The 20,638-nt window shown below is 26.8% G+C and overlaps 5 protein-coding genes across 5 annotated transcripts; all 5 read left to right on the plus strand.

The window, feature by feature from the left end:
- Window positions 1–887: 887 nt before the first annotated feature.
- Window positions 888–2,640, plus strand: LOC145935241 (uncharacterized). Its single transcript, XM_083036387.1, has 3 exons — window positions 888–1,742; window positions 2,246–2,353; window positions 2,526–2,640. The coding sequence occupies exons 1-2, from the start codon at window positions 973–975 to the stop codon at window positions 2,265–2,267; spliced, it is 792 nt and encodes a 263-aa protein (XP_082892513.1). The 5' UTR covers window positions 888–972; the 3' UTR covers window positions 2,268–2,353; window positions 2,526–2,640.
- A 2,612-nt stretch (window positions 2,641–5,252) lies between these two features.
- Window positions 5,253–7,115, plus strand: LOC145935194 (uncharacterized). Its single transcript, XM_083036312.1, has 5 exons — window positions 5,253–6,029; window positions 6,235–6,334; window positions 6,439–6,546; window positions 6,817–6,972; window positions 7,065–7,115. The coding sequence occupies exons 1-5, from the start codon at window positions 5,266–5,268 to the stop codon at window positions 7,113–7,115; spliced, it is 1,179 nt and encodes a 392-aa protein (XP_082892438.1). The 5' UTR covers window positions 5,253–5,265.
- Window positions 7,116–9,913: 2,798 nt separating this feature from the next.
- Window positions 9,914–11,744, plus strand: LOC145935249 (uncharacterized). Its single transcript, XM_083036395.1, has 5 exons — window positions 9,914–10,698; window positions 10,948–11,047; window positions 11,183–11,290; window positions 11,416–11,571; window positions 11,661–11,744. The coding sequence occupies exons 1-5, from the start codon at window positions 9,914–9,916 to the stop codon at window positions 11,709–11,711; spliced, it is 1,200 nt and encodes a 399-aa protein (XP_082892521.1). The 3' UTR covers window positions 11,712–11,744.
- Window positions 11,745–14,785: 3,041 nt separating this feature from the next.
- On the plus strand, window positions 14,786–16,571 carry LOC145935415 (uncharacterized). The gene is made up of 5 exons (XM_083036743.1): window positions 14,786–15,567; window positions 15,808–15,907; window positions 16,043–16,150; window positions 16,276–16,431; window positions 16,521–16,571. The coding sequence occupies exons 1-5, from the start codon at window positions 14,786–14,788 to the stop codon at window positions 16,569–16,571; spliced, it is 1,197 nt and encodes a 398-aa protein (XP_082892869.1).
- A 709-nt stretch (window positions 16,572–17,280) lies between these two features.
- Window positions 17,281–18,973, plus strand: LOC145935195 (putative carbonic anhydrase 5). Its single transcript, XM_083036313.1, has 4 exons — window positions 17,281–17,292; window positions 17,528–17,638; window positions 17,748–17,981; window positions 18,134–18,973. The coding sequence occupies exons 1-4, from the start codon at window positions 17,281–17,283 to the stop codon at window positions 18,332–18,334; spliced, it is 558 nt and encodes a 185-aa protein (XP_082892439.1). The 3' UTR covers window positions 18,335–18,973.
- The last annotated feature ends 1,665 nt before the right edge of the window (window positions 18,974–20,638 follow it).

A 20,638-nucleotide genomic window follows, 5' to 3' on the forward strand; every position in this document is an offset into this window, starting at 1 on the left:
CTCTACAATTTATTAATAATGAAACAAATTCACTGCAGTTGTTGATTGGTCCATAAAAGCCATAAAAATCCACAAGCATATTTTAAATTTACTTTAATATATAAATATTTAAAATAATATATATATATATATATTTATATGTATAAAGTATATAAATTTTTTTTCAAAGAATTATTTAGTAATATTAGTTTTGTTTTTGAATTCTAGGTAACCGGTCGAAGATCAATTTTCAATATCTCGATCAAACGTGCATCACATACAATACATTAGATATTACAGTGTCTTCTGAAGTGTCTTCGAGACTACAACGAAGGATGTAGTGCCATAAGATAATTGCTGCTTTTACAGCGCAAGGATAATTACAAAGACCCTTATAGTCACCCTCACATTCCCTTCGTAAATAAAATGAAGCGAATCATGACATATTATAAAGTAGTCAAATTGTACAGAAAATATTATTTATAAATTGTTTTTTTTCTTTACAATAGAGTCTATAGGCGGGAGCTTTCTATCAATAAAAATTAATTTATCATGCACATCTGTACTATGATTGTAGCAGAGAAGAAAGTAATTTTTGCAAATGCGGAATAATGTCGCTATACTTGTTTTATAGAAATGTCATATTACAGTGCAAGCTATACGAATAGTAAAAATTCAAGGAAAATAAGATATTGTTGTGTAAAATCAACGATCGCTTATGATCAACTTTCGCTATCCTGTATATTTTTCCGGCAAGAGATTATAATGATGGAAAGATCAAACAAAGGTAAATACATATCTATATATTAAAATATGCATATCTATATAAAGGCGATTTTGTTGCCTTTTAACTAAATATTTTTTCAGTTTAAAGAGATATCTTAAAATAACTACAGTATATAGCACGCGTAGCATACAGAAAAATATTAAAGACAATTTTAGCAAGTTGTATTTCGTGTAGTATTTACTTGATATTCATTGCGAAGAAGCAACATGGACTTTCAAAACGTAAATCCCTTAAACGTTCAGTTAAACATGCTCTCAGGCAATTTATTACCGATGACTAGCAATGATTTGCTGTTTCCTACAGTGTGGAGAATATATAGCGCTGTTATATGGCTGATTGAAGTGATCCAAACCAGTGCAATAATTCCTGGTATCATGTTCGTGCCCAAAGATAAGGCTTTGCAAGATTCAACGGTTGGTCTCGTCGTCACTATAGAAGTATTTTTCTTGCTAAGACGAATGTATGTGCACAGACAGCTTATGAATCAAATAATAAACAAGCTAAATAAAATTCTGTGTGCGGAGGACGAGACCATGAAGATTATCGTGAGATCAACTTTAAAGCCGGTACAGACTCCGCTCAAATTTTACTGCATAACAGGAATTGGATCCATAATAGTGTGGTGCTGCGTACCTTTTGCGTTGGTCTTCAAGAAGAGACATTTTCTCTACGAGGATTATAGACTACCGATGGTTCTTTCGAGACAGCCGTTTTCGATGGAAATTTTCCTTTTGGGAAACTTTATCGCGTCCGTAGCCAGCGTGTACATGTTTATGAAAAAGGTTGCTTTGGATGTCTACATGATAAATCTCGTTTTACTAATGACAGCACAATACCGCTACATCGCGGTGAAACTTGCAGCATTATTTCGTGAAGACACTTCACAGAATGAGTCTAAAGAAAGAAATATTTTTATTGTAAATTCATTAGAGAAAGAAATAAAAACGTTATGTCGACATCATAACGTTGTGATTCAGTGAGTACTCGAGCATTCATTAACTTTTTTCTACAAATTATTGTTTTATTATTGTACTCTTAAAATCATTCTTTCTTGATTCGTATCACTTCTGAAGAATAATGGTTTAATATTTGATATAGATAAATATCCAAATTATTGAAGTCATTATGTGCCATTATATGACTTTTTAAATATATAATCATTTTTTTCAGAATGACATTAATGCTAAAGAAAGTATTGTCTGTGAACATGAGTTTATTATATTTAACGAAAATTTTTCTGTTTTGCTTTCTCGACTTCATGCTCATAAATGCAGTAAATATAATAATTAATAACCATTAATTATCCTTTAGAAAGGCTTTATAAATAATTAAAAACAAAAATCGTTCAACATTATTGAAAATTATTACAAATGTTTCTAATCAAAAATATATAAAATAACATATATCAATAATAGTATACATTAATAATAATTATATATTAATAATAATATATATTAACAATTAATGTGTTAAACTTAGATATTATCAAAGGCTCCCTTAGAAGCAGTCATGGTCATCATGTACATATCCGGCGGCTTAGTACAGCTTTATATTTTATGTTTGTGCGTTCACCAATTATTTGATGCGGTAAGTTTAAAAATATTGTTAAATTATACTATATTCTCATAATGAAAGAGTAGCCAAATAATATCTAGTAATGAAAATAGAAAATATCGATAATATGCATATTCTCTATGAAGAATATATAATATCTTATGATTGATAATTATACTCTTTTGTCATTCTGTTTCAAATCCAGAGTACAGAATTAACGGATAAAGCATTCCATGAAGAGTGGTACCAATTTAAACCATCATTATAATATATATTTATGATGATGATAATATCCAACAATTTAGGATGTAAACTTTCGACATTTGAAAAATTTAATTTAACTCTTCCTTCTTTCATGACAGTAAGATTTATAAAATATATTTTATGAGCACGTAAATTATACATATAAGTATATATAGATATATCGTGTTTTTTAATTATTTCTATTAATTTTATAATAATTATTTAAGTTTTAATTCTACTACTTAGGTTGTTATTGCTTTAACTTATTTTTTGCATATTTCTTTAGATTTTAAATCAATCATACTCGTTTGCTCTTCTGTTTTTAAGAATGAAATAAAGATTTACAGAGGTACGTATCTTTCGCACATATTTTATTATAATTTATTATAATATATTAAATTATAATTTTTACATTTTTTAAAATTATAACTTATATATTAAATAAATTATAAAATGTTATTATAATTATATTATAATTATTATATAATTTTATTTATGTTGCTCCTAGCATATAACATATTTATATTTTGTTTTAGAACAGAAGATAAGAAATATTTGAACATAAAAAATCTTTGTTAACATTAGTTCTTAATTTAAAATGTTAATATTAATATATGTTGTATAATAGTATATACATATAATATGTAATTTCGATTTTTTTATGATGGGGGTTCTAGGTTAACAGTTAAGTTTTGAAGCTTCAAAAATATTTACAAACCAATTATTGAGCTACAGTATTTAATTTAGTAACCACGTTCAAAATTCGCACTATTTATTAATTGATTCTTGCAGTCTCAAATTTGCTAGCATACAGATATATGTTTTTTCCTAAATTTAGTTAAATGAATTTTAATTTTTTGTGTATTCTGTGTCTGCGTAATAAACATTGAAAAATTAAATTACTGATCGTAATTGCGAACATAAATAACTCTATCAATAGAGTGATTTTTAAGATCGCACCATGCAAATTTAAATATCCACGCTCGTAGGATTTCACATGTGAGAAAATTTCCCGTAGCGCTTTAAATTTTAAATCATTCTTCCGTTCCCATTGAATCAAATGTTCATTCATTCAATACGATTACTATACGATTTGTCACATGTATGATAAAAATAGCTTACGATGTACAAAAAATAAATGTTTTAAATACCGTAAGCTGTTTTTAGCATATACGTTCCAAATCGTATATTATGAATGAACATATTAAAATTTAAAAAAAAACACACTATTGACAACAGCAATCGAAAAAGAGGCTCGCGCCGCATGGGCTTATACATATATTCATATTCGTAGGATTGCACATGCGAGAAAGTTTCCCGCTACCGCTTAACGCTTGTTCTTGCTATATAAGCCCGCGCGGCGCGGTCTTAAACATTATTCTACTGTTAGAGTAATTTTTTCTTTCGATTATCATTATCGGAAATCTGAAGTTTTTGAATTATTTGTGTCTTGTATTCTTCGTTCATTGATTACTATACGACTTTATCATGTGTACGTTAAAAATAGCTTACAATATTTAAAGAATTAATTTTTTATACGTTGTAAACTATTTTTAGCGTACACGTGATAAAGTCGTATACAGTAATCAATAAACGAAGAATACAAGACACAAGTAATTGAAAAACTTCAGATTACCGATAATAATAATAAATGTTTATTTACTTAAATAAATCCATATTCATCACAAAATAGTTTTTTTTGTTCATTACTTCCTAAAAAATCGACGATTTAGGTAATATATTGAAATTAATGAGCGATAGTGTACATTGCGAGAAAAAATAAAAAGTTTATTAGGAAAAACATATAAAACATGCACATAAAATTTCTGTACTATTAAATTATATTTCTACGTTTTATAAATATCGATTTAAGAATTTATTATAATGAGCAATAGGCTATAAAATAAAGAATTTAGGCCCGGTCGCATCAACGTTATTATGGCTTTAAGCGAGACTTAAATATATATCTATCTTTTCTTTCTAAATAAAGACAAACATATATTTAACTCTCGCTTGAAACCAAAATGATATTGGTGCAATCAGGCCTTAGAAGATATAGTTATAACATATATAATATATTGTTAAAATTGTTATTAAAATTGTTATTAAAAAAAACTAACGTTAAAAATTATTTCGTCGTTGTAGCACGCGTTAAATGATATTTTATACTGCAGCTCTTTGCAATTCTGCAGTTTAGCGATGCATGTACAGTGGACAAAATACTATAAGATAATCATCGCTCTATGTAGTTGCAAGAAAATTGATGATTCTACTCAACCCTGTGATAAACGTAATGAAATCTATACTTTTGTCTTCATTTCTTCATATTGCAGCAGTCATTTATTTGTCAACTTCCACATTTTCATATTTTTAATAAAAGACTGAATTCCTTCATTTTAAAACGTCGGAAAATATCTCTATAATTTTTATTGATATTCAAGTGCACTAATGGCATGTATACTGCATGTAAATTGCAATAATAGAATAAACGTCGCTAACTGTAATAAAGAGATCAAAATGTCATCGTTTATCGTTTGACACTACAAGGATATCAAATAGAAATTCGAGAGAAAAGTATTCACGCACAGTATTTTAAATAGAAAAGAAGGACATATGCGCGACACAGCAATATGTTAAGCAGAATAAATACAAATGTAGAAAAGTAACATCTTAATTCCGACATCGACAACATCGAATAAGCCATGAACTTCCAGAGCGTGAACCCTCTAAATATTCGACTGAACTTGCTCTCGGGCAATTTATTACCTATAACCAGCTATGATTCATCTTTTCCATTATTCTGGAAGATGTATAGCATCTTCGTGTGGCTTATCGAACTAATCATAGGTGCCACATTAATCCCAGGATGCATATACGTATCAACGGAGAAATTTCTAAAGGACGGCATGATTTGCTTTGCAATCTTTATAGAAATGACCTTCTTGATTGCGCGAATTTATATTTGTAAGGATGTGGTTTATCAATTGATTCAAAAGCTGAATGACATTTTGCACACTGGTGACGAGACCATGAAGAACGTCGTAATCGCTACTTTGAAACCGGTGGAAGCTCCGCTCAATTTTTACTGGTCGGCCGGCGTAGTTTCGATAATAGCGTGGGCTTGTTTACCGCTTGTATTAGTATTCGAAAAGAATCTCTTCTATTACGAAGATTACAGAATACCTGCCGCTTTCTCGAGGCAGCCATTCTCACTCAATATTTTCCTGCTGGGAAGTTTTTTCTTAATGATCAGCGCTATATATATGTTTTTAAAGAAAGTCGGTGTGGATGTATACATGGTGCATCTGGTATTGATGACAACGGCACAATATCGATATATTGCTGTAAAAATTTCAATGATATTTCAAGAAAAAACTGAAGAAAACAAGAAACATTCTTCTGGATCAGATCAAAGAAAAGAAAGGGAAATTAAAGTACTATGTCGACATCATAACACTGTGATTCAGTAAGTATCGTAAAATTGAATCAACAATTTTCATAGCTTCCTAACTATAACATAATAATAGTAATGATAATACTATAAATTAGTACTTATATAAATAAAAGTTATTTACTTGAATAAAATTTTCAAACTTTCTGTATTTGATGAGTTAATTTCTTAGTACATTATTTCATAATGTTTCACAGATATATTATACGTTTTCTTTTAGTATAACTTCTTTGCTAAAAGAATTGCTATCTTTGAACTTCAGTTTAATTTATATAAACAGTGTCTTTCGATTCTGCTGCCTTGGTATCATGGTGAGCATGGTGAGTATATTCTTTCCATATATTATAAAAAAAAAAAAAAAACAGAAATCGCTATTAAATTGTAACAAATATTTATTACTTATAATGTCTTTATAAAATTTCAGGTACCATCGACAACCTTCTGGGAAGGAGTTTCAATCATTATGTATACCTCAGGAGCAGTGGTACAACTTTTTATCTTATGCTCTTGTGTGCAACAATTATTAGATGCGGTAAGTTTTTTATTATAATATATTTCTTTTTATTCAAAAATTGATGTAATATAGAATTTTTTAAATTTTCTCTCTATTACGTATTTCTCTATAAACAAATCTATTATGATATCCACTTTTCTATTTTCTCATAAATAAGTATAAATAAATATAATATAAAATAATATTTGAATTTAAGAAAGTTAAACAAAATAATTAATAACTTTGCAAATAATAGATTATGATTAATAATTATCTTCACATAAATTACTTATTTTGCGTAAAATAAAGAGTACAGAAATAACAGATAAAGCATTTCACGAAGATTGGCATCTACTCAAACCATCGATAAAACGTATATTTATTTTAATAATTATGGCGAATAATTTAGAATGCAAACTTGCAACGTTTGAAAATTTCAATCTTTCTCTACCTTCATTTATGGTGGTAAGATTTTTATACTCTCTCCATTTTTTTATATTATATTCTAATGTCGTATTATATTTCGTTCATTTTCATAAATTATTTATTTTTTTCAGATTTTAAACCAATCGTACTCGATCTCTCTTCTATTTCAAAAAATGAAATAAAAAGCGAAGAAAAATCTTATCTGCAGTAATTGTGTTTATTTTCTTAGTGTATTTCTTATTTATCTTTGTTTTTAAATAATAAAATGATTAATTTAGTTATATTGTTGAAATATTTTCTATTTCAGCAAAGTATATTTGAAAATAATCTGCTAAAAGTAGTACTTAAAATAAAATGCTAGTATTAATATTACCATTGAATCTTGTATATGTATATAGCTATAGCACGAAAAATAATAAAAATAGCAATCATTTATGACAAGATATTTACATGTATGAAGTTTATTATTATAGCTTGTACGTACATATTTCAAAGGATTAAATCTGTAATAAAATTCATAATAAAAAGAGTGATAAAACATCTAAAATATTATATATTTGTATCGAGAAATTTGACATCTACCGGTTTCGAATTCGATCAATAAAGATTTTCACGGCGTGTAGCTTGCGCACATAACAAAAATCTTTCGCAATCATCAAATAATCAAGACATTCGCAAAACTATTAACATAATTATTTTTTATTATTTTATTAGACTTTTTTATACTTTTATATTATTATCTTTTATTATTTTATTATTATATTTTTATTATTCTTGAACTATAAATCTTATAAAAAATTTTATAAAAGTAATGCATGTTAACGAAATGTAAAAGTATAGAAGAAACAAAAAAAAATAAAAAATATTTATCTAATCTATAATTTTATTCATTCTATAATAGTAATATAATAAAAGTCTTTTTAGATTATTATTTGTCGAAATGTGTATTTATTGTGAGAAATTATTAACATAATTATTTCTTGTTATACTTGAACAATAAGTTGTCAAATCATCATTAATTTAATATACCTATTAACAGAAATTAGAAAAAAAAGACATGTAAATTTAATTAGAATAATAAATGGATCAGAGAAACTTTTAATTTTGATATAAGAGAGAGAGTACCTATATATATTATCTTCTAAATATATTATAAAATATTTTTTCATCAAACTTCAGTTTATAATCAACGATTTGTTAGAAGGATGTTTTATTATCATATATGCATCCGGTGAAATAGTGCAATACAGTGTTCTTATGCAATTGTTAGATACAATAAACATATTATTCTTTTATTTTCAGATTAGATTCCAATTTATGAGTTTCTCAAAAGTTACAGAATTGATTTGTTATCCACGGATATGTGAAAATATTTCTAAATAATTATCACTGTTGTACATTCAATCGAAATCTAATGACGAATAAATCCATCACAGATATCATAGTTTTCCATCAATAATACGCACGTCAAATATCGTCAAATACTGCGTCTGTTCTTTGCATTTTATGGATTTCTGTAACGATTAATGACGTGCAATAAGATAATGACTGATATGTAGCTTACTTATTGTTAGTGCTAAATAAGGAATATCATAATTGTATTCAGCCCTAAGCTAAATGACATTGAATAGAATACATCAATACATGTTGTCTTTCATTATTACGATATTTAGATTTTATAGTTGCTCGCACAAAAAGGGTCATTCCACAATAGGTTGCAAATGCCCTCGTTGCCAGTTGACAATTGCGGATTGACCAATCAGCTGACAAGTAGCTTTGCTCTGAGAGGGCATTTGCAACCTATTGTGGAATGACCCTAAAAGTCCTTTAAAATCATGTCTGAGAAATTTGCTCAATTATTAACGATAATTATTTCTGGTACGCTTGGACAAGCGTCAAAGGCAACAAAGGGAATATTGCTGGTTGTCGTACAACAGTATAATATATTAATGGAAAACTAAAGAACGCATAAATTCAACGGGGAAATAATAAATGGAAATAATATATAATTAACAAATCACTTAAAGTCTGTACAAAAGACTATTATTACTGACAAAATGCTATACATAAAAAGAAACGTGTGACAGATGTGAATGTAAAGATCCACACATAAATTTTCTTTATATCTCACTCACTAAAAGCAGTTGTTTGTTCCGGTTTCGAGTGAGAGAGTACATATTTTTGGTAATATTAACTAATAAAATTCTTAGTTTTTGAGAAACATTTACTTTAAATAAAACATTATTAATATATATATATATATATATATATATATATATATATATATACAGGGTGTCCGGTGGTTCGCGTTTCACTTGTCGTGGGCAGATTCCTGGGATCATTTGGAGACGATTTTTCCTCAGCGAAAATGTCGAGAGAGGTCATCATTTTTTGCATGTTCCCAATTTTTGTCATCATGTATCTTTGTAACTAAGCCTTAAATTAAAATTCTATTAAAGTAAACTCTATCTGAAATTAACTGAAGAATGTGATTTTGTTAATATTTTATTTCCACAAGGCTTAGTTTGTGAAAAACCCTTTATTTTCAATCGCTTATAATTCGAAAATTATTGGTGCCTCGACATTTTCGCTGAGGAAAAATCGTCACCACCTTGTATATAAAAGTTGAGAAAATCAGTCCGTCGATAACACTAATTGTAAATCATGAATTGAGTAAATATTGCTAAATTAAAGTTGAATTAGTTATTAAAATTAAAGAAATATATTTTTAAGTCAGTAATAATAAAATCTTAAAAATTTAAAAATAATTTAAAAATAAATATTTAAGAATAAGTTTAAAAAATATGTTTAAGTATAAATTGCGGAAAAATAAATTATTAGAATCAATAAGAATTATAGGACAATTCTATCATACTTCATTATTTGATATTATCGTTTTAATTATTTGGCTTTTATACATATTTCGTTTTATAATATGATCCCTATTTGCCAGAAAAGTGATATTGTACATCAATAACACATGGATATTCAAAGCGTGAATCTTTTAAACGTTTGGCTTAATAAACTGTCAGGTAATCTATTACCAATGACTGCTGACGGTTCATCATTTCCTATGGTATGGAGAATATATGGCGCTTTAATTTGGTTGCTCGAAATAGTTCAAATGTGTGTTTTAATTCCTGGTTGCATAATTATGCCGAAAGAAAGAGTTCTGAAAGACGGTCTGATTGGTATTGCGATTACCATGGAAGTAGTTTTCACAGTCGTTAGAATTCATTCGCGTAAGGCATTAGCGCAACAATTGATTCAGAAACTGAATAATATCATGCACGTGAAAGACGAAATAATGAGAAACACGGTGATGGCGACATTGAAATCGATGGAGATTCCTCTCAAATTTTATTGGATGTCTGGCATGGCATCTTTAATCATGTGGTTTACCGTACCATTTACATTAATTTTTAAAAAAAATTCCTTTGTGTACATGGATTATAGAATGCCAATCGTATTATCCAAGGAGCCATTCTCGACCGGTATTTTTCTATTGGGAAGTCTCATTGTTATGCTCAGCAGCATGTATATTTTTACTAAGAAAGTCAGTGTGGACTGCTACGTAATAAATATGATATTGTTGATCACTGCACAATATAAATACATCGCGTTGAAACTCTCCATGATATTTCAAGACGAAAGATTGCAGAATAATTACAGCAATTTTAATGAAAAGAAACATTGTTCTGAAATAAATTTCTGCGCGGAAAAAGAGGTTAAATCTATATGTCATCATCATAACGCAGTTCTTCAGTAAGTAAACATTATTAGTAGAAATAAGCAGAAATTTTGTATATATCAAAGACTTCATTTTATATATACATCAATTTAATCTGCAAATTTAAAGTTCTAAATTAGGTTTTAAATTAATTAGAAAAACGCAATAATGTCATTAAATTATAAATAAGTTTAATACAAAATACTTTATAACAATTTGCATGTATAATATTATTTAATTAATAAAACAATTTATAATAGAATAATTATATATTCTGTTTTAAGCGTGACATTAATGCTAAGAGAATTGTTAGCTATAAGTCTCAGTATAATATATCTAAACAGTGTTTTCCGGTTCTGCTGCATTGCTATTATGGTGATCTCAGTGAGTATAAATTTTCAATATTAATTATTATAAAAAAATATTTCTCAATATGTATAATGCCATTTTACGTTATAAATCATTATCAATTATAGTCTATTAACTTTTATAATTTTTCATTTCTTTATGTAATTTCAGATACCTTCAAGTAATTTGAACGAAAAAGCCGTATTTATTATGTACGCTTCCGGTGGAGTAGTGCAGCTGTACATACTGTGTTCTTGTGTGCAACAATTATTAGATGCGGTAAGTTTTGATGTAAGATAAATTCTTATATGAAATTTACATACAAAAGAGCATTTAATCGAAAAGTTGTAATTAATAAAAATACATTATTATATGTAGATTATTATTTTTTCTCTAAAATTTAGAGCACTGAAATAACGGATCAAGCATTTCACAACGAGTGGTATCGATATGGAACATCCATAAAACGGATGTTTATATTTATGATGATGGCTAATAATTTAGAACTTAAGCTCTCAACATTTGAGAGATACAATTTATCTCTGTCTTCATTCATGACAGTAAGTTTATAAAATAAGTTGCTTTTTGTGTTCTAATCTTTTTGTTAGTATTTTAAAATATGTTTGTATATTTTCAAATAATATTTTAGATTTTAAATCAATCATATTCAATTGCACTTATACTATCACGAACTAATTGAAAAATGATCAGCTCTGTGTAAACTTTATAAACAGTAAGTATATGATAGAAAGTGTCTATTATAAAAAGAAAATATATGTAAAAGTTAAAGGTATTTCAGATTAATTTTACGTTCTTCTAAAATGTATGGCAATTGTTTCAGAATAAAAACGATATGTAAAAAACTTAATACATTGGAAGTAGTATAAAAATTATAAAGTGTAAATGACATTACTAGTAAAATATATAGATTTTATTGTGATAGAAACAATAATAAATATTCTATAAGCAATAAAAATTCAAACAATTTATTCCTTTTCTAAAAAAGATATGTAAAGTCGATACTCGCATATCGAAGTTTATTGTTGTCGCTTTTCTGCGATGCTCATTGACTGTCAAGATTCGTGTTGTGCGTTATATACAGAATCATAGCATCGAGAGGCTGTCATCGCGAGGGTTAGCAATTTGACTGTTCAAAATAAAATTAAATATAAAATAATAATATTTTAAGTTTTAAATAATATGTTACAATACTTTAAACTCGATTAATATTTTTGACAGTTATCAGCTGATTTCTGTCAAAAAATATTAATCGTGGATAAAGTATTATAACATATTATTTCAAACATATTATTTTATTTTATTTTATTTTGAACAAACTGTTAAACTACTAATCCTCGCGATGACAGCCTCTTGATGCTACGAATACAACGCACAATGCGAATCGAAACAGTCAATCAGCATCGCGGAAAAAATGCAACAATACTTGCGAGAATGGACTTTTTTAGAAAGAGATGTTATAATATTTTAAATTTGACTAATATTTTTGACAATTATCAGCTGATTTTTGTCAAAAAATATTAATCGCGAATAAGATATTATAATATATTATTTAAAACATTATTATTTAAATATTTTCAACATATTATATACACCTCCACTACTGTTATAGAAAAATATTATAAAATAAACAATTTCTTACTCACCGATACATACAATAGCGGAGTTGTAGTACACAGCACACATTGATCTGAAAACAAAATATTCAAATTATGTATATACTTTACATATATTTTGACAAAGATCAGCTGATTAAAACGTTAATTTGTTAATTAATTTTTAAAATAATAATATGTTATAAAAATTAAAATAATAATGTTTTAAATAATATGTTATAATACTTTAAACTCAATTAATATTTTTGACAGTTATTAGCTGATTTCTGTCAAAAAATATTAATCGAGAATAAGATATTATAATATATTATTTACAACGTATTACTATTTTAATTTTTTAACATATTATTATTTTAAAATTTAATTAGCAAATTAACGCTTTAATCAGTTAATTTCTGTGAAAAAATATTAATCGAGTTTAAATAAACTTTATATTATTTTTTGAAAAACATCATTTTTTTAACATAAAACCGAAGAATGGCGCGCGCTTATATTGTTCTATTATAACATAAAACAAAATTTGCAACAATATATTTTTATAATTTGAATCTTAAGTAATGTGATTATAGAGATTTTTAAGTAATAACTATTACTTTTAATGTCCAAAAACATTTTGTCTTAAATATTTCTGAAAATTTATTATTAGAAAATTGCCAAATAATAATTAACCAAATGTAACAACTTATGTTTAAGAATTAGCCTGCGAAATATGAAAGGTGAATAGTTAATAATTTATATCAAAATAATTTATATCAGACATTATATAGACATCTATATATAAAAACAGATTATAATCTATTAAAATACTTTGTCCTATAGAATATTCTAGATTAATACCAAGTCGATACAACACACAATGAACAATAGTTTTTAGCGTTTCTGAAACTTTCACTATTTTACTATTTTGTAAGGCTTTCAGCTATGATTTTTATTACCTTATCGACAAGTAATAATCATAAGCAAGTTTATAGTTCATTTCTGTATTGAAAAATGTAGTATAATTTTCTATGACAGATAAATTACACAATAATCGCGAATTATTATTTTTTCACAAATTTTTTTATACCATTACATTTAGTATACAAAGTTTTCTTAACTTACGAAATGTTCAAAGTCCTAATGTTGACACAAATAATTTATTGACATTCAAGTAGTAATTATAAAGCAATTGTCGGTCATTAAAATTATAAAAGCTTATTTCTGTTTTGTGTATATTGCCACATAATGATGGCGTAATAATAGTGCACTGATGAAAAACAAGAGAAAGTTCGGAAAAATAAGAAATTGTTGAACATATAGCGATAACATTCAAATACTATTTGTCGTGCCTTACTTGTGCTTCTCGACAGAAAGAATGTAAACGTCGACAGAGAAACGTGAAACGTAGAAGTAAGTGCATATATTTATATAATTTATCATATATTTTCATTTTATCAAATTATAGCTTTATAATATTTTATTTTATTTTATATGTGTGAATTATTTACTGCGCCATTATAATTGCTATAATATACATATAAATATATAACAATGGTAATTAAAAAATTATTATTTATTAATTTTTGAAAAATCTGATTGCATTATCATAAAGTACATTAAATATAATAAAAAACTTTTATATTTTAAACATTTTTTCATATCCTTTATCGTTTCGGCGAGATTCGCTCAAAAATATGAAAACTATTTTAAACAGATGATTCAGTCTTTTAAGAACACAAAATTAAGATAAATAAAAAAATATGTATTTTTTATTTTGACTCAGATTACAACATATGCAAAACTTATCAAAATCGAAGAAGGACATTTTACTCTTCTTTTTCTGTATCATTGACTGAATAAATATTGCTAAATTAAAGTTGAATAAGTTAATAAAATTAAAGAAGTGCAATTTAAGTCATTATCATTTTCGAATCTTAAAAATTTGAAAAAATAAACGTAAGAATAAATTTAAATAAATTTATTCAATTAAATAAATTGTTTCAGTATGATTTGCACAAAAATTAATTATTAAAATCAATAGAACAGTTCTATCAAACTTTATTATTTGACTATTTTATTTTGATTGTTCTTTCACACATTCCGTTTTATAGGATAATTCCAATTTGCCAGAAAAGTTATATCAATAGTACATCGATAATACATGGATTTTCAAAGCGTGAATCCTTTAAACATTTGGCTTAATAAGCTGTCAGGTAATCTGTTACCAATGACTGCTAACGGTTCATCATTTCCTATGGTATGGAGAATATATGGTGCTTTAATTTGGTTGCTCGAAATAATTCAAATGTGTATTTTAATTCCCGGTTGCATAATTATGCCAAAAGAGAAAGCTCTGAAAGACGGTCTAATTGGTATTGCAATTACCATGGAAGTGGTCTTCACAGTCGTGCGAATTCATTCGCGTAAAGTATTAATACAACAAATAATTCAAAAACTGAATAATATCATGTGCGTAAAAAACGAAATAATGAAAAACATGGTGATGACGACATTGAAATCGATGGAGACTCCTCTCAAATTTTATTGGATAGTCGGCATAATCTCACTAATCATATGGTTTACCGTACCGTTTGCATTAATTTTTAAAAAAAATTCCTTCGTGTACATGGATTACAGAATGCCGATCGTGTTATCGAAAGAGTCATTCTCGACTGGTATTTTTCTATTGGGAAGTCTCATTGTCATGCTCAGCAGCATGTACATCTTTACGAAGAAAGTCAGTGTGGATAGCTACATAATAAATATTATATTGTTCATCACGGCACAATATAAATACATCGCGTTGAAACTCTCCATGACATTTCAAGACAACAGAGTGCAGAATAATTACAATTCTAATGAAAAGAAACATAGTCCTGAAATAAATTTCTACGCGGAAAAGGAGATCAAATCTTTATGTCACCATCATAACGCAGTTCTTCAGTAAGATTATTTGCCAAAAATCATTAGTAAAAACAGTAGAAATTTTGTATATATCAAAGACTTTTTATTTTACATACGTTATTTTAGTCTGCAAATTTAAAATTTAAATTGATTAGAAGAACGCAATGATGTCATTAAATTATAAATAAGTTTAATATAAAATACTTTATGGCATTTTCCCTATATATAATATTATTTACTCTTAATAAAATAATTTATAATATTTATATATTCTTTTAGCATCACGTTAATTCTAAGAGAGTTGTTAGCTTCAAGTCTCAGTATAATATATCTAAACAGCGTTTTCCGGTTCTGCTGCATTGCTATTATGGTGATCTCAGTGAGTATAAATTTCTAATACTAATTATTCTAAAAAAATACTTCCTAATACGTATAATGCTATTTTACATTATAAATAATTATTAATTATTGTCTATCAATTTTCATAATTTTTTATTTCTTTATGTAATTTCAGATACCTTCAAGTAATTTGAACGAAAAAGCCGTATTTATTATGTACGCTTCCGGTGGAGTAGTGCAGCTGTACATACTGTGTTCTTGTGTGCAACAATTATTAGATGCGGTAAGTTTTGATGTAAGATAAATTCTTATATGAAATTTACATACAAAAGAGCATTTAATCGAAAAGTTGTAATTAATAAAAATACATTATTATATGTAGATTATTATTTTTTCTCTAAAATTTAGAGCACTGAAATAACGGATCAAGCATTTCACAACGAATGGTATCGATATGGAACATCCATAAAACGGACGTTTATATTTATGATGATGGCTAATAATTTAGAACTTAAGCTCTCAACATTTGAGAGATACAATTTATCTCTGTCTTCATTCATGACAGTAAGTTTATAAAATAAGTTGCTTTTTGTGTTCTAATCTTTTTGTTAGTATTTTAAAATATGTTTGTATATTTTCAAATAATATTTTAGATTTTAAATCAATCATATTCAATTGCACTTATACTATCACGAACTAATTGAAAAATAATCAGCTCTGTGTAAACTTTATAAACAGTAAGTATATGATTTTCTATTATAATGTAATAGTATATGTCAAAGTTAAAGTATTTAAGATTAATTTTACATTTTTAAATTTTAAAAGAATATGTAGAAAATATATAATACATTGAAACTTGTAATTAAATCACAAAGTGTAAGTAAGAGTATTAGTAAAATACATAGATATATTACTGTGATAAAAATTCTATAAATAATAAAAATTTTTAATTGCTTATTACAACATATAACAAAATTTGCAATGTATTCTTATATTTTTAATTTTAAATAATGATTATATATTTTTAATTAATAACTTTCTATTATTTTTAATGTGCAAAAACGTAAAACGTCAGAAATACTTCTGAAAATTTATTATTAGTAGAATGTCAAATAATAATTAACTAAATGTAATAACTTACGTTAAAAATTAGCTTACAAAATATGAATGGAGAATCGTTAATAATTTATATCAAAATAATTTATATCTAACAGACATCTTAATACATAAAGTCGGATTAACCTACTGAAATACTTCGTCTTATTGTTAGCATATTTTAGATTAATGCAAAGTCGATACAACACACTGTAGACAATATTAAGTTTTCAACGTTTCTTCGATTTTGCTATTCTGCGAAGATCGCTGAGCCGTATAAGATAATTATTACTTTATCAAGTAGTAATAATTACAAGCATGTCTGGTCACGTTTATTTCTATATTGGATATAGTACAGTTTTCTGCTATTGATAGTCATCTATATATTCGCGAATATTTCTTCTCCAATTCGTTCATATTCATACGTTTATATTCACTTAGTGCACAAAGTCTTATAAGATATTCAAAGACCTTTATGGTGATATTAAAGCAATTATTAATCATTAAAATGGTAAAAGCATCTTTCTGTTTTGTGCATATATTGTCGCGTAATGATAGCGTATAGTGCATTGATCAAAAAGTGAGAAATTCAAGGAGAATAATAAACTGTTCAGAAAATTTTAGCGAAGCTGTGCAGCATCAGAACGGGATTGTCGTTGTCGCGGTTCTGTTTGAAGTATGAATATTTTTATTATTTACATTGCTCGTGTCTTCTTCTTATCAATCAATAATTTTTTTAAACTATGTTATATAGACATGACGTTAATTGTGATATTTCGTTATAGTTCAACAGTTATGATAATCCGGATTTGATCCCGATTTTGGAGACGACAAAAAGAGTGTCGCATTGGGTGGGAAAGAGCATGGCACCGATAAGAACCAAACTGATACCTTTATTGCTGCTACCGAAAGATCATACGACGTATTATCGTTATGAGGGATCCTTGACTACGCCGGGATGCCAAGAATCTGTAATGTGGTTTGTTATGACTGAAAAACTGCCGGTATCAGAAGCGCAGGTAATTTGAGCATAAAATTATGCAAAATATTTATTTTAACAGACATGTAATTTTTTTAAAGGACTTGTCATAAAATAATTTTTTTTTATATATAAAAAATCTCTTATTAAAATAACATAATAATTGTTTTAATGTCTAATACACACACACAGGTGAATGTGTTCAAACAAGTGCACAGCAAAAATGGCACTCTGAAGTTCAATTACAGATCCGAACAGGAGCTCGGCAATAGAAAGGTGTATCATCGTCTGGATGGATATGTTCAAAGCAGCGCGTCATTTTTATATACTTCGAGTATGATCTGCACAGTTATCAGTATTCTTCTAGTCAATCTTTTACGCAAGAATTTTTAGTCTGAAATAGCAAAGTTGAACTTTATGTACAACGTGCGTAACGCGATATGACAACTGCGTGATATTATTTGTTATATACATTGCTTTAGAGAGAAGAAACAAAAGATGTGTATTATTTATAAGAAATTTGTATGCGTTATATATGCTTCTATAACGCATAAATTCTAAAATAATACGTTGAAAGATCTGGAACTACTATAATACGTACATTAAAAGATAAAAGTTTTATAAATAATGAAAAAGATTATTCTCTTTCCTGAAGTAATACAATAACACATTTATCAAATGTTTGTAATGGTAGAGAACTTATAATTGTTCTTTAATTCATTTTTATGTAATGGATTCGGATCTTCTATTGTTAAATGCTTAGGTGTTTGCAAAATCTGTTTGCAAAAAAAATCTTTTTATAGAAACGCATTTTACTTTGTAACAGGCATAATGACATATTATTATTTAATACATTTAACATGTGTAATATATTTTTAACTTTCTAAGTAAGTGCATTAATATTAATGATAATGATCGATTAATAAACCAAGACAAGTGCGAAATAAAAAAAAGACATTTTTATAACAAATGCATTCTTATTTATAGAAAAGTAAATCGCATTACATAGATATTATATATGGCATCAATATATGTATATTAAATACCTTAATTTTTTAATATACAGATTTAAGTCACAGATTTTCTACTTAACAGAGATAAAATTAGATATCTTGAAAACAAAAAACAAAACTTTAAAAATTTTAAAGGTTTTTATTCTTTTGTTTTACTCTGTCTTCCAAAGTAAATTAATTTTAAATTAATTAAATGTCAAAATTAAATTTTCGTGCTTGATATGCAAAAATTATTTAAATAGTAACACACCATTAGAATTATATAATTTTCTTCTGAAACCGTTTATATCTCATTATATCAGAAATCTCTTATTAAAAGAAAAAACTTACTGATGGTCGATTTGCGATTAATCAAAATGCATTTGTTAATTGATACTTTATAGTTAACATTGCTCTACAATATTATGTAGAATTTTATCAGTTATAGCTAATTTTTGTCCATCACACATAAAGTCCATGGCAGATATATTTCAGTTGACGAATTGCGAGAATGGCAAATTGTCCTGTGGCTTTCCTAGATTCCAGATTTTGCATTGTTAGATGGAGAGCCATAAGATAATTGCCGTCCTGCAATGTAGGGAAGTAGTACAAGGGACTTTACGATCCCGGCTACATGTCTAGTAGATGGAATAAGGAAACTTATGTCTATATTCTCAATAAACAGAATAAAAAATAGAGCGCTGTACTAAATAAATCATTAATCAGTATAAATTCTCATGCTTCCTTATAATATATTATAAAATACAAAACCAACTAAAATCATTATCTGCCCGAAGACATTCTGCTTCACCGAGAATATTATAAGTATCTACATATTAATTAGAGACTAAAAAAAATAGAAAAAAAGAAATGTCATCGCGTTTGTCGTATGATGCGCATTGTATATTAATAATAAGTTGTAATTAAATGACTGTGCTTTTATATATTCACTTTCAAAAAATCTTGAAAAAATTAAGTTACAATATTATTGAAATCTTATTATATACATAGATATTTTATCTATAAATTTTTTATAAATTTTAATGTTTGGTGAATGACTATATAATACATTTCATTACTAACGATAGTATAAACTATTGTTACACTATAATAAAATTTGCTACAAAATTTCACGAAAGTAACTCCACTGACGAATCTAAAAAAAAAATGTTATTCTAATGTAAATTTGAATGTAAATCGAAAGCAGAATATTAAAGTGTTATATCGCAATAATTCAAAAAGTAATAGGTGAACGTTTTATCAATTTCGCAATTTGTTATCTTACAATTATTCGTAAATCAAAAGGAAAAAACTTACTGTGAAGCTCAATCTACGTTTAATACAGATGCATTCATTAATTAATCCATGGTTAGCTTACAAAACATTTTTTGTGTCTGCGGTTTTTTACTCATTTTTTTTTACAAATTAAGTTATATATTTTAGTTGACAAAATGCAGGCGTCAGTCAAACTCGTCAAATTATTCTACGATACTAAATTTCTGACAAATCGCCAATATTACGCCAATACGATATTCGACAGATTGCTATAAGATAATTACCACCTTACAATGTAAGGGTAGTACAAAGAACTTAATTATTACGTTTCATATATTCCTAGTAAACAGAATGAAAGATGTATAGTCACATTTAATGAATTATCACTTCGCATATCACGACATTTAATTATAAACTACATTTTCTTAAT

This window comes from Prenolepis imparis, unplaced genomic scaffold (genome assembly GCF_030444845.1).
Source record: "Prenolepis imparis isolate NDT839.2.m4 unplaced genomic scaffold, iyPreImpa1.0 SCAF_4, whole genome shotgun sequence".
NCBI lineage: Eukaryota > Metazoa > Arthropoda > Insecta > Hymenoptera > Formicidae > Prenolepis > Prenolepis imparis.